The sequence below is a fragment of the Macadamia integrifolia genome, chromosome 3, assembly GCF_013358625.1.
Source record: "Macadamia integrifolia cultivar HAES 741 chromosome 3, SCU_Mint_v3, whole genome shotgun sequence".
In the NCBI taxonomy this organism is placed as follows: Eukaryota; Viridiplantae; Streptophyta; class Magnoliopsida; order Proteales; family Proteaceae; genus Macadamia; species Macadamia integrifolia.
The window spans coordinates 10,170,897-10,184,647 of record NC_056559.1 but is presented as its reverse complement, the minus strand read 5'-3'; the positions used below and the strand labels follow the sequence as shown (position 1 = coordinate 10,184,647).

Here is a 13,751-nt window from a genome sequence, read left to right as displayed (position 1 = left end):
TAGGCTGTAATGGCTTCTTTTCTCTCTTTTCCCTCTTCTCCTGTGAGCTCCGACTCTTTAGCTGGAGTCGTGAGGAGGCTACTCTTCTCTTCTTGCCTGTCACTCATCCCTTTCAATTAGCCCACTCTGTAACCGTTGCTTTGCGAGTCAAAACTGGATAAGAGAGTGCCTGTGAGAAGGATAAAGAGAGAATTAAGGAAGAAGACATTGCTTCCCGCGTTTTCTATCCCTCCTTCTGCCACCACCTCTTTCTTCTCTTTCTTTTTCTCATGCGTGCAAGCCATTCTCAATCCACCGTCTAATCTTTATCTGCTCCTTAAGGGTTTTCAAGTTTTATCCCTTTGTGAGTTTCTGCATCCTCATTCCAGAAACCATCTCTGCTTATATATATGTTACTTTTTTCAAAAACTTCTCAAATCGTGTAGTCTCCATCAGTCTTGAAAGATCAAGCTTCAGATGTTTACTTGTCGTCGATTAGGTGAGAGAATTTCATGCTCTATCTGATTCTAAATCTGATGATTTCCTTCTCAGCTTAGAGCAATTATTGGGTTAAGGAAGGTGGGTTTCTATCTTTCGTATTTTATTGTCATTTTTAATTGGAAGTTAAAGATTTTCACAGACCCATTAAGCTTAGCTTTGGGGTGTTTCAGCTGGAATGTTGCATTTTCAAAAGATGATTACTAGATGATGCAAAGCTTGAGACTGGTCTCCGCTCGAAAATAGAGAATTTTTTTCTTGCCGTCAGGAAACCGTCAGCTTAGATCTGGGGTTTAGCCGGGGGATTTTCGTGTTTATGGATCTGAGTACAAGGGTTTGCACGATAGTTATCCGAGTTGGGCACTGAGGTTCCAGATTGAATATCTGTTTCTTTTGGGTTCTAATCAGGATCTGAATTGTGCATCGATGGGAGGACAATTCAGCAAGAGGACAGGGGAGGCTCCGCCCCCTGCTCCGCCCCTTGCTCCGCCCGTCCTTCAGTTCGATACCGATTTGCAGTACACTGCGGAGTTGAGCTCATATGAAGCAGCATGCAGAATCGACCCAGATTTGCAGTCTTTTGATCGCACCCTGCAAACCCACACTAACCGTGTCATAAACTCGCTCGCCTCTGGGGTTGAGGTTCGAGCGCTCTCCATTGACTCACTGAAAGAAGTTACAGGAAGCCTGCTTGAGATGAACCAGGAAGTCGTCAGAGTCATCTTAAATTGTAAACAAGATATATGGAAAAACCAGGAACTCTTCGAGCTTGTGGAGGATTACTTCGAGAACAGTCTGAAAACCTTGGATTTCTGCACGGCCACAGAGAAATGCCTAAAGAAAGCCCGTGACAGCCAGTTGATCCTTCATGTTGCATTGCAACAATTTGAAAAGGAGGAAGGGGTAGATGGCAAAAAGTATTCGTTGACACTGGAGGAACTGAACAATTTCAAGGCTGCTGGGAATCCATTCACGGAGGACTTCTTCCAGGACTTCCAAACGGTTTACAAGCATCAGGTGTTGATGTTAGAGAAGCTGCTACTTCGAAGGAACAAACTTGATAAGAAGCTCAAATCGATAAAAGCATGGAGGAAGGTTTCAAGCATTATATTTGGTGCAACTTTTGCTGCCATTCTTATTTGCTCGGTAGTGGCAGCTGCCATGGCAGCGCCTCCTGTTGTTGCTGCTCTGGCAGCAGCCACTTCCATTCCTATAGGGTCAATGGGTAGGTGGATTAATTCACTTTGGACGGGCTATGAGAATGCACTGAAAGGACAGGGGGATGTGATTAGCTCAATGCAGGCTGGCACTTATGTCGCAATCCAGGACTTGGATAGTATTCGGGTTCTGGTTGATCGCTTGGAAATAGAGATCCAGACTCTATTGCAGAATGCTGATTTCGCCCTTAGGGAAGGGGAGGCAGTGAAGATTGTAGTGGAGGAGATCGAGAAGAAGTTGGGGGGTTTTATGAAAAGCATTGAAGATTTGAGTGAACAAGTTGACAGATGCAGCCGGGATATACGCAGGGCGAGGACAGTGGTTCTGCAGAGGATAATTAAACAACCCAACAACTGAAGAGAAACCTCTTGGTATGCTGACTGCTGCTTTTTCGATAGCTCTTATGTAATTTTCATGCACTATGTATGTTTAGCAACAAGAGTTTACTTTGTCTTGGAGCCATTGGTATGTGCTCCTTATTTAATGGAGAATAATGCAAGAAATAATTTATACTTACAGTTTGTAGCTTGGATTTGTTTGAAATGCTGGCCTTTTTTTTTTTTCTTCTTCTTCTTCTTTTGGTTTGGGGAGGGGGTGGTGGAGAGGGGGCTATGCAAAGAAAGTTCTTGCTTTTCACTTAACTACTGTTGATCTTATTCAAATCATAGAAAGTAATCTAAGTACCACGTGAATAAAGTTCACTAGTAATAAATAAATTTGTTGATGCAATACTTCAGAATGTGACGCTTTCCTCTAAATGGACAAATATGGAGCAAATGCTCTCTCTCTCTCTCTCTAATGTAGTGTTGTTAAGTTTGTCTCGAATTCTTGACCTGTTTTGAAGATTAACCCGTTCCGACATATTTTGGTGGCTACCCGAATGGCAATTTTCTGAGATCTGTGTGGAAGTAGAGGGGTTGGGCTGATAGGCCCAAGCCCGGAGTCCATCACTGATCTCGTATGGGGGTGCGGGGCCCCCGTGGTTTGGTTCGACTAGATCGACCGCGACCCGATGGGTCGACCCGCGACTTGGAGTATATATAATTTACTGTTGCTTGTTGAGAAAGTCATTGTATTTTGGGGGGTTTTCGAGCCAGGGTTTCAGGGCGAGTTTTCTCGCTGCTGCTTGGGTGTAATCTCTCTTCTGCATAGTGAAACATCTTCTTCTTCGCTCGAGAACATAGCACACCACCCTAGTGTGTGAACCTCATTAAATCTCTGTGTCGTGCGGATCTATTCTCTTTATTTTTCGTATTTCTTGGTGTTTGATCTAACAAGTATTGTATTTGAAAAACTCAAAATAGTAGCCAATAGACGAGATCTTCAATTCAAAAAATAATTCAGGCTATACAGGACAATCCTAGCAGATCTAGTAGGAGGGTAGTTTGGTAATAAATCAGCAAAAAAGAACAGAACACAGGGTAATCGATTCATACTGAAATCTGTTATGAACTAATGATTAAAACAGAGTTGAAAATCAGGTCGATGAAGAAACAAACAGTAACCAAAGTAGGGGTAAAACAGTAATTTCCAAGGCCAAACAGAATTCTGAAATTAGAGTTTGTAATGGTCAATTGATTCTACAAAATATGACGTAAGCAGTAGCTTAAATCTCAGAATTGATTTTACAACAAGAAAGGTTGAAACAGTAGCTATAATGGAGGGTAGGGGTAAAATGGGGAAACCAGAAATATCTCAAGATCAAATCGTTAGAATAAGGTCAAACTCAAATCGAGTTCACCATTAGGGTGAAATAACCTAGAAGAGGGTGAATAGGTTGTGCTAGTGGATTTTTTTAAACCTTTTCGATTTATGATTCCCAAATGTGATTGTAAATGAAATAGTGCGGAATAATAAAATAGACACAATCACACAACACCAAGATTTATAGTTGTTCAACTCAATCCGAGTCTAGTCCACTCCTTATAAGTTTCACCAGCTGTTCCCTTTTAGTGTAGTAGGTAGGGAGGAAAACCTTTACAAACTCTTTTAAGGATAAGAGGATCCATGCAATCTCTTTATAGGATGAGAGGGTACTTTACAATCTCTTTCGAAGATGAGAGGGTCCTTACAATCTCTTTCAAGGATGAGAGAGTCCTTATAATCTCTTAAGGATGAGAGAGTTCTTACAATATGTTAAGGATGAGAGGTTCCTACATACTTGTCTAAGTACAGTCTAGAACAATGTGTAAACAAGGTGTCCAATTCTAGAGTTAACCCAACTCTTGGACAAATAGAAAGGTTTGGAGTTACCTCTTGTGTAGTGCGTGAATGAAATGCAATGTTATAAAAGAATACACCTTTGAAGTCTTCTTAACGTTTGCAATGCAAATTCTAAGATGTAGATGAAGACTTGTAGAGAACCTTGAGTTCCTCCTGAATGGAAAGTGAAGAACTTGAACTCAAGTGATGGTATAGACCAATTTCACTTCTAATTAGAGGTAATATGTGAGATTAGGGAAATAAAATAGGTAGAAAATCTCACCCAAACAGTCATATTTTAGGCATATCGGTCGACCCCCAAAAATAACCATTGCAAAATATAGCCATTGGACTAGCCGTTGGAAGGCGATCCAAGCAAACCAGTCACCAACCGGTCAACCTCCACAGACTTCCACTTGTGGCGGTCGACTTGTTGAGGTTTCGGCCAGAATCACTTCTGCAACCATTGTTGGGTTGATTTTGACCGAGCAGACTTCTAATGACCATAACTTGGTCTTATGGACTCCGCTTGTGCTGATTCCAATTCCGTTGGTTCCGTAACTTGAAAACCTATAAATATTCTGAAGAGTCCGTATCCTGATACGAGCTCCCTAAATACCCAAAATGCCCTTGAACACAAAAGTATTGTTTTTCACAATAAATGAAGGGGCTTCTTAAATCCAATGTGTTCCTTATAGCTACGGGCTTTGGTCCTTGCTAGTGTAACATGACTTAGGGCCATTCTAAGCATGATGTGAACTAAAGGATGCAATATGTAATGCATGCTTATGAGATACAATGTACTACTTGTGTATGGTGTATGCACTATTACATTGAGCTACACTTAAGGTCTTCTATTCTTCTTGCAGTTGGTCCTCAAAAATCTTCATGTTGACCTTGCATGCTTGATATCTTCAATGTACATCAATTCACTTCAAGCTTTGATACTTTGAGGTCTTGATCCTATAATGTTTGACACTTCTAATAACTTCTTCAAGTATTGATATCAACTTGTTGATACTTTTCATTTGATGATTTCAATCTTCATTTCTTCCTTTCATTTATCAAAATTTGGTCTTTGATATGAAGTCTCTACAAAACATTACTTGAAGGCAAATTGTGAAATACCTCCATATGTTTGTTATCATCAAAACCAACTATGGGAGTGTGAGCATATCCCTAACATGGGGTTCCTGAAAATATGGTCAAAATCTTGAGAGAATCTAATTTCTAGATTGCTTAATTTGAAAAAATATGTGGCATATGATAGATATGGGATATTTCTCCCAAGGTCTATATCAGTGGTGTCTCTTTTGAAACCAATGTGGGATTAGGCCCCCATATGATTAATATGGGATTGTAACATACCACAGTGCTTTCGAACCGACATCCATGGTAGCCCGCTTCGGATCAGGTAGCCCTCTCAAAGCGGTTGCACTCTGCTCCAGTGGTTTTTGCCTGGCGGCATGTAGTCTTTTCATAGCGGCTTCAATCTAGCACCAGGTCTTCCCTTACACGCGAGGGTTGGGAGTTGGGTCCGAGGATTGGCTGCTCTGATACCACTGATGCGAACCTTGGGAGAACTCAACCCCATAAACCAATTTACAAGGTGAGGAAACCCAGGACCATATCAACCCAGATCAAATCTCTTTTAAAACCGATGTGGGATCAACCCCCCCCCCCAAATGACGGATATGGGATCATAATAAGAACATCAAAAACATCATTCTTCAATATATTTGAAACTTCTCAGCAGGAACACCAGCTCATAGGGATATCTTCATCTAGACCTACAACCACCGTGGCAGCTAAAACTGTGTCGCCATTGCTGTTATGAACTTGCCAATAACCTTTTACTATATTAGCATGTATGATCAGCAAGATTCCATAGCCTCTAGGTATTGAGGTCCTTTTTTTTTTTTTCCCCTAAATTGTAAGGTAATTACCGGCTAAAAGTTGCCCTTGACCTGAAGCTAGGAAATTTGAATTGTGAGATCTTTCATGGCAGGCCAAGCTTTATTGAGTCTTCATAGGGAAAATTTCAATGCTAATGGACCTGAACCCTGGTGATCCCATGACCAAGATGTATCTTGGGTGAAACTAAGTGGAGGTTAGAACCGACTGATGTTGAAGAATCAGTGGATGAGTTGCGGTTAGACCTGACCTTCACCTTTTTGTTGAAAGCCCTTGTCATACGGGCATGATGTAACTCTGAGTTGCGTCAACTCCTGTTTGCTTATCTAATTGTTGAAGTCTAGTTCATAGTTGCAATAGAAACTTGGAATAACTTGGGAAATGAGCATGCATTTCTTGCTTCCAACGTAGTTATTTCTTGCTTTCACTCGCTCTGGTAATAATGGTTGAGTTTCATATAGCCTACGAGAAGGAATCTGCACCAATGATGTACTGGCATTGTTGTTTGGTTTGACACTGATCATAGATAGGTTAGTAAGGCATTTCTGTGCTTGTTGCATTGTTTTTGGTACAAACTGGGAAAATAGCTTTTCATTTCCGCTTCCCTCTTAGTCATTATTTTTTTGGTTTTATCCACTTCTTTCTCCTTTCTGTCATTTCTCTTTTAATTATGGCTGAATTTCATATAGCCTATGGTTTTTGATTTAGTTTGTCACTGATTATAGATAGGTTAGATAAAGCATTTCTGTGTTCCACTTCTCTGTTCCTTAGTGTTTGTTTTTATTTGTGTCTTTCCTCTTCTTTTTTTTTTCTCAATAATTATTATTGGATGAAAAGGAGAATTGCATCCAAGGAGCATTCACAGCCCCAGTGGTACAGGATCTAGAGAAGATCAGCGAAGTATCAACAAAAACTGCAACACAATTGTCACGTAATAGTTCTAGTGGCTAAACTCTTATAAGATTGGTACAGTTCTGTACCAATTTGCTCTTCAAGATCCCTTGCTTCTCTTTACAAGGCAGACTCCAAAAAGTTAGGGTGTCTCTGAGTGCTTATTTTAGAAATTCAGATGCTTCATTGTTTTTCAGAACTCACTAGTTAAAACGGTCATTCTCCATGTCCACTGACAAATTATCCCTTGTAGATAATTCTAGGTAATGTAGCTTTTGACTCCAGAGGCTTATTTCTATTTGGTTACTTTATCAGTGGGCTGTGGCCATATTCACTGAGAAATCACACTTGTATTCTGGTAGAGTTCATCTATTTTAGTACCCTGTGGAATACAAATATTTCTTATTTGTTCAAGAGTTATTTGGTCTCGAAGCCCTCGAATGTCATTTCGCAGCCAACCCTTGAGGGCTTGTGCTATTTGGTTGCCTAGTCAGTTAGAGTTAAGTCAGTCTGGATCTCTGGTTTAATACACTCTAGGTCCCATTAATACCTGATGCAGATCAGCAGCAGAATAGGTACCTTTTAAAGTACCAGAGGAAGAAAAAGCATTATTGACTCAGTGTTGTAGCTGAGTTAACTCCGTCCTTGATGGGCTTGTGTCTGTCTTTTATTTCTGTTTTACCGTAAGTAGTTGGATCATCCCATTAAGGTCAGGCCCATACTAATATATTGTTTGTTATTTAAAGCACCTTAAATAGATCACGATAGGAGTTAGGATAATTCTACAACTCTATTTCAGTTTTTATTATGTTTTGCTTTCTTCTACCATATTTTATTTTATTTTATTTTTTTAGGGTATGAGTTTTATCAACTCAAGTCTATCTGGTTGTTGTTTGAACAACAAAGCTCCCAACGTTTTATGAATAAAGTTGGCTGTGCTATTATTCAATGGTTGAGATGCAGTCTATGTGGTGGGATACCAATATACCATTAATGGCTGGTGGGATTCCAGTCTAGGTCAGATGGGGTGCTTACTCATATCTTCTTCTCCATCAATGTTCAAGTGCAGTCTTATTCTGTTTACAGTCTTTCAATTCTGTTTTTCCAAATCACCCCATGGTTTTAAATTCTGAATCCGAGATGATTTGATTAGAGTCCCGTTGAACTGGAATTCTTCATTGTTAGCTTCCTTAAGCTAATAATCTGTTGCTCATTTCTGTGGGTTATTAAGGAATCATCATCTTGTTTATTGGGAGATTCTGGTATTTTTCTGAACTCAATTGGTTGCTGTTCCTAAACCTGCTGCTAATAGGTATCCTCACCTAGAGGCATCTAGCCCTTGGATTGGATTGATATTTGGAGGGTCTGTTCCTCACTTTATAGGGGACAGTCATCCAAGTTTGGTTCTGATCTAACCACTGGATTAAGAGTTATTGAAGTTCCTAATTTTAATTTTCAGGTGATTCACTTGCTAATCTGAAACCTATTTTGCATAGCCTAATCTAACCATCAGATTTCTGTCATCTTTTTGGAATTCATTCCAGCCCATTAGGCCTTCCTTCGACCAGAACTCGAGGGTGAACAGACCCTTGGATCTTGAGTTATTACATTGTTCTAAATTCTGGCTTTTGAGTAGCTATTGTGATCCTGTCTATTGTGTTGCAGCCTAACACCTATTGGTAGGTGTTAAAGTGTGTATCATGGGTCAGTGTTCCATGGGAAAGTGTACCATGGGATAATAGTTAGTATTTGAGTTGTAATTAGTTAGTTATGTCTCTCTAGTATTGTAATTAGACTTAGGTAGTTATTCCCTTCTATTGCTATTAGTCTTAGACTCTTAGTAGGATTCCTACTAAGATTTGGTTACTGGTTAATATAAAGGAAAAAGCTGGTCCACAATAAAGGTATCAACTCTATCGTGTTCTAGCTCACACTCTCTTGGTTTCTCCTTTCTTACCTTCAATTCTTCTTTTTCTCTTCATTGTTGAAAACTGGATAAAAATTATTTTCCATCCATCAGCCCATCGACTTCTCGTAGCAAATGCCTATCACACCCATCTGTTGATCTTCTAAGCTATGGTAAGGTTTGTCAACCTCACTAATACCCTTAGTGAATTATTGTTCATATTTTCCACACTCCAGCAGTTCTGCCTTCAACCAAGATCCTTCTAAAAGAGAGTTTAGACCTAGAAGAAGAGATGAAGCTGATTTTTGTGTCTTTGAGAAGAATTTGTGGTGCTCAACTGCACCAAATATCTAGTATAATCTTAGCCTAGTTTCCTTGCATTCATTAATATCACAGTGGTTGCCTATATTGTGGTGCCTACTTCCATTTATATTAAATAAACATTAAAATGCTTTTCCTTTGGATCATGGTAGCTAGACTGCAGAACCATAAAGGTAAATATTAGACTTCTTTTAGCGCTCTGAAATTGATTAGCAAGGTGTTCAAAGTCACAATCATTGCATCACAGCAGATCCAGTCTCAACTAAGGCTGTGTTCGGTATGCATTCTTGGAATATGATCTTTACTAATCAGCTCTTGGTTTCCAGTAACCTATACTGCACTTTTGTTAAGAAGAGCTTATGATGTTGCTATTGGATGCTGCAAGCTCTCAAGCCTCTCTACCCTCTCACCACCATGAAAGCCACCACCACCACTACCAGAAGATATACTTCTGTTAATGTGCATTCCATACTCATTTATGTTCTTCTACAATGGCAGAATGATTATTTTCTTGTTTTACTAGCAGTTGTTGGTACAGAAATACTCCAAAATATCAGAAACATAAAAAATTGATTCTAACTCAGATACAGTAATTTGGAGCAGAAACTTTGCCATACGCACCCTAAGGCTGCATTTGGTAGTCATCTGGAAAAACGTTTTTGACATTTTTCCGTTCTATGGGAACAACAAAACAGAATAAAGCATTTGGTGTCAACACCTCATTTTTCGTTTTTTTTTTTTAAACGAAAATGAGAAAAATAAAAACGAGAAATAACGGAACATGAAAACCATGTTCCGACATTTCAGTTTCGTGCCAAGTAAGATTTTAGGTAAATCGTTCCCGATAAAAAAAAAAGGCTCTTCTTCACTCTTCTCTTTGCGCGTAGAGAGAAGGCAACAAAAACTTCGCCTGCGCCTTGCTTCTGGAAAATAGCAGGTATGCCTCCTTTTGCATTTTCTTCTCTCTTTCTTCTTTCTTCTACTCTCTTCCACCTTCTTCATCCTCGGTCCCTGATTATTATTATTGCTGAAAACTCAACTATTGCGCACAAGGAGAAGAGAACTCTGCCGCCTCCGCCCCTAGTTATGTCTCGTCCTTCCTTTTCTTCTCTCTTTCAGCTTCTTCTTCTACTCTCTTCCATCTTCTTCAACCTCGGTTCCCTGATTTTGCTTCTTTTTTTTTTTTCCCAAAAAACCTAGGTTCGAATCCTCCGCTCAAATCGTTATTTTTTTATTTTCATATTCAGGTTTGAATTTAACATCCACTTTGGATGATCTTTTCCTTAACTAAGCTTCTTTGGATGTCTATAGACTAGTTATTGTTTATTTTGAGTGCAATGTTGGTACCCTGCAAGTCAAACTACAAATGGGGAAACTAAGGTTTTGGGGTCTATATAATTTGTAATCAGATTTTGTTCAGTTATAGCTATGGAATTATTTTATTCTGGAAGGGAATGGTTCTTTTTCTAGGTTTTGAGGGTCAAACCAAATACAAAATTCCTGGTGAAAAGTGTTCTACTTTCTCGCTCTTTCGTTCAATCTCTGCAACTCAGATTTTGGGTTCTGCTTCATTAAGAAATCTGGATTCAAGTGTAGTTTATTATGTTTATCCACTAGGTCTGATTCCTTTAGGCTCTGTTTGGTTGCAATGGGAATTTAAAGGGAAGTGAAGTGAAATTTTCATACTTTAAAAAGAAATGTTTATTATCATCACCCCATATGATTGTATAAACTATTTAATTTTTTTAACCATATTTAGTAATGATATATTTTACATGTAATTTTTATTTTACATATTATAGCAAAGGGATTTGGATGCATAGTAAAGTGAAATTTTATAATCAAATATGGAATGATTTGAAATTGATGTTAAAGTTACATGGGTAATGATTATATATATTTCTTTTTTAAGTATGAAAATTTCACTTCCCTTCCCTTTAATTTCCCTTACGACCAAACATAGCCTTAATGTTTTCAAAATTCCGGAATTCAATGCCATTGCTGGCTGTCTCCTGGCTAAGTAACCTGGTTTTCAATTCTATTTTTCAAATCCAGATTTCATCGGGATTCTGTTCATCCCATTACTCATAGGGTCATAGATTACCTGTATCATATTGTTAAGGGGGTGAAATGCTTTCTTTATGAAAACAAATGCATCCATGAAAAGTAGTTAAATCTTTTTAAGCTTTTCACACTGGTGATGGTAGTCCTGTTGCTATTGAAACCAGAAGCTTGGATTTATATTTTATAAAAAATTAAAATTTCAGTGCTTAACCAATAGGTTTGCAACTAAGCTGTTGAGTTTAAAACTAAATTAAGATCTCCAAACCTATACAAGGACTGGATTTGGCCTCCTCAAATGTCTGTATTTGGACAAAGTCACTTAGAAGCAGTTTTAGTGCTAGTTGATCTTTACATAAGCCCGAATGAGGACTACCCAAGCAAACTGCATGCTTTATGGCTAAGCTAGCCTGGTTGGTATCAAAATAGGATTTCGAGATTTAAGGACATGAATAATGTGGTCATATTGGTAAATATTCAAATAGCCTTCTCCATTGTTAACTTTCTACAGCTCAAGCAATGTCCTCTAAATGAAGTAGTGCCTGTTGATCCATCTTATGGTCAGAAAGTGTAGGATGTTATTAGTTTTCTCTCTGCTTGATTTATAATGTCACTGTTTTAAATTTTGATGGGAATATCGTCTTAATCAATGTTAGTTTTGTTTGATAATGTTTCCGATGATCCTTTGGTCACATTAAAGACAAAAAGTAACAGTACTTTGGATCTACTGTTTTAAAAGCATGCACTGGATGAACCCTTTTGGAGTCCAGAGTCCAGAGTCCAGTCAAGGTTTCAGAGGGAAAACCCCCTCGAATTTCCCCTCATCTTTGGAACTTCATGCTTGCATCCTACAAAAAATTTGTTTCAGAGCAAGTTTATCAAACACCACAATTGTTGTTTTCCTGTTCTGAAACCATTTCTGAAACAGGTTTGTCAGACAATTTTTTCTGTTTTAAAACGCAATTTTGACACAAATTGAAAATTCTGTTTTCGACATGAAACGTCATTTCTGGAACAGAATGATTACCAAACCAGCCTAACTTTCATGAAAACTACTCCGAGACAGAGTATTGCCAGACCATGATGGAGAACTTTAATAGCAAGTAATCAGCGACTCTGATCACCTTGAAACAGCATCGAGTTTACCTCTGGACGGTGTGAACAACCTCCCAAAAAAATAGATAGATCCACTGGCCTGATAAAATGTAATTGAAGAACCAATCTGGAGAAAAAAATTCCAGAACTGATGCCGCAAGCCTTTATAAGAATAGAACTTGATCTGGTGGACTGGTAACTCTGTTAACGGTGAGATATATATGGTAGATGTAAATAACTCTAGTCTATAGATGTAAATAGCTCTAGTTTATTTTCATTCCATCATGAACTATGGCCTTGGATATACCATAAACTGCATAGGTTGCTGCAACCACAAGAGGGTATTCCTTGAGGGGACTCTCAAACCAGATTTGGGAAAGATATAGACTGATTATAGGTGCTCTGATACCATGTGAGTATATCAGTATTAAAGAACCAGAACCTAAAACCAGAGCGAAGGAAGGTGGTGTTGCAATAAGTGGATATTCAACTATCGCCCCAGCCTGTTTATTTATAACAAAACTGAAGATTACATAGTCCAACTGAATCTCTAAATCCTAAATATAATAGGAAACTAATATCTAGTTGCAATAAGAAAGAAATCTAGACTAATGACTACGCACAATCTTTGTATTCCCATATTCCCACTGTATGGAGATCCATGGAGACCCATGGACCCCCAACTGAGATACCCACAATCTAACAATTTAGATTCATTCTGATGTGCTGGCCCCAATAATTTTAACTAGAAAAACAAGTTTAATGATGGGAAGCCTTGATTTTGCATTAGAACCTAGGATTTGTGTTCATTTTAATTTTAAACCTTTCTTCTGCTCAAGAAAAATGTATTAAGCATTATTAGATTTCCAGAGTTGGTCTGTTCCAATAATTTGTTGATGTTTCTACACAGATTGATAAGCGGGATTGCTACATTGGAAATTGTTGGAAGTATTTGAAGCAGGCTTTCGAAGTAAAAAAAAAAAAGAGCAACCCAATGCATGAGGCTCCTGCTATTGTAGGGTCTAGGAGGGGCAAATGTACACAGCCTTATCCTCTGCTTCGTAGGAGAGTCTGTTTCTAAGTTTTGAACCTGTGATCCAACATGTTGCAACAATGCAGGCTTTTGATGTAAGTCAACAAATTGTAGATCATTTTTTTTTTTTCTTTTTCATTTAGTTATTTGCAAAATGCAAGATATAGGGGTCCAAGTATATAGAAATTTCTTTTATGGTTGGAAATTGAAACCCATGTTTTATTGTATTTATTGTGTTTATTGATATAGTCTTTGCGGTTATGATGTCATTGACACTATAGAGTGTTCATTGAATATGAAGCTCCAGGAATTTCTTTGAATTATTGGTTAGACGTTCTTGGGATGTTTATTAGCAATCCAAACAGTCCAATGTTGGAAAAGCAAGTGGACTTGGCCTTTCCAACAGAATGCTTCGCAAGAAGCAGTTTCTGTAGAAACGAAACCCTAAAACAATGCAGAAGATAATGGAAAAACAAGAACAATCAATGCACACAGATTTATGAGGTTCGGTAAGATTGTCTACGTCCCCGGTGAGATGAGATACTGCTTCACTATCAATGGAGAATAGGGTTACAGTGCTTGTCCCTCACACCTCTCAGTATAGCGAAATCGTCGTCCTACCTATCGAGGTGT

At 38.5% G+C, this 13,751-nt stretch overlaps 1 protein-coding gene across 2 annotated transcripts; it reads left to right on the top strand.

The window, feature by feature from the left end:
• On the top strand, positions 1 to 13,438 carry LOC122074651 (UPF0496 protein At4g34320-like). Of its 2 annotated transcripts, XM_042639570.1 has the most exons (3): positions 1 to 558; positions 651 to 2,066; positions 12,996 to 13,438. In XM_042639570.1, exon 2 carries the CDS (start codon positions 904 to 906, stop codon positions 2,050 to 2,052), a length of 1,149 nt encoding a protein of 382 aa, XP_042495504.1. In that variant the 5' UTR covers positions 1 to 558; positions 651 to 903; the 3' UTR covers positions 2,053 to 2,066; positions 12,996 to 13,438. The 2 variants fall into 2 exon arrangements, with proteins under 2 accessions (XP_042495504.1, XP_042495503.1); XM_042639569.1 differs by having other exon boundaries at positions 1 to 2,066.
• Positions 13,439 to 13,751: the final 313 nt, after the last annotated feature.